The sequence below is a fragment of the Scheffersomyces spartinae genome, assembly GCF_019049425.1.
Source record: "Scheffersomyces spartinae strain ARV_011 chromosome Unknown scaffold_81, whole genome shotgun sequence".
NCBI classification, from domain to species: Eukaryota; Fungi; Ascomycota; class Pichiomycetes; order Serinales; family Debaryomycetaceae; genus Lizanozyma; species Lizanozyma spartinae.
The window spans coordinates 1-910 of NW_025065128.1; the positions used below are offsets into that span (position 1 = coordinate 1).

General features: G+C 53.2%; 1 protein-coding gene across 1 annotated transcript; it reads left to right on the plus strand.

Annotated features, from left to right (window-relative positions):
• Nucleotides 1-56: 56 nt before the first annotated feature.
• Nucleotides 57-707, plus strand: KQ657_005033 (uncharacterized protein; the record flags this gene model as incomplete). Its single annotated transcript, XM_043195677.1, has 1 exon — nucleotides 57-707. One exon carries the CDS (start codon nucleotides 57-59, stop codon nucleotides 705-707), a length of 651 nt encoding a protein of 216 aa, XP_043046798.1.
• Between the last annotated feature and the right edge of the window lie 203 nt (nucleotides 708-910).

A 910-nucleotide genomic window follows, 5' to 3' on the forward strand; every position in this document is an offset into this window, starting at 1 on the left:
ACACCAGCGATGATTGCGAACCAAAACCCGAGGCAAAACTTGTGGAGAAAGAGGTCATGGAAGACCCTGTTGTGGATACAGTAGTCATACCAGAACCAGAACCTGAGCCGGAGGAACCAGAACCTGAGCCGGAGGAACCAGAACCTGAACCAGAACCTGAGCCAGAGCCAGAACCAGATCCCGAGCCGGAACCAGAGCCGGAACCAGAGCCAGAGCCAGAGCCAGAGCCAGAGCCAGAGCCAGAACCAGAACCAGATCCAGAGCCAGATCCAGATCCAAAACCAGAGCCAGAGCCAGAACCAGAGCCAGAGCCAGATCCCGAGCCGGAGGAACCAGATCCTGAGCCGGAGGAACCAGATCCTGAGCCGGAGGAACCAGATCCTGAGCCGGAGGAACCAGATCCTGAGCCGGAGGAACCAGAACCTGAACCAGATCCTGAGCCAGAGCCAGATCCAGATCCTGATCCTGATCCAGAGCCAGAGCCAGATCCCGAGCCAGATCCTGAGCCAGATCCTGATCCAGAGCCAGAGCCAGAGCCAGATCCAGAGCCAGAGCCAGAGCCAGAGCCAGAGCCAGAGCCAGAGCCAGAGCCAGAGCCAGATCCTGAGCCGGAGCCTGAGCCTGATCCTGTACTTGTATTATTGTTTGCATTTGTAGTCGTTGTTCCACCAGCTTCTCCATTGGTAGTTGACGAGGAAATAGGGTGACAAACTTCCTTAGTACATACCACTGTTGCAGTTGTACCTCCGATAACTGTTACCATAGTAGATACCTCCTCTGAAGAAAAACTGCTTGTAGTTCCAGTTGTTTTAGTAGCAGGTGAAGTGTTTGCACCTGAAGATTCATCTGCAAAAATGGTAGAAATCACTCCAGGTGCGACAACAACTTCAGTGTTTTCATACTCATTGTT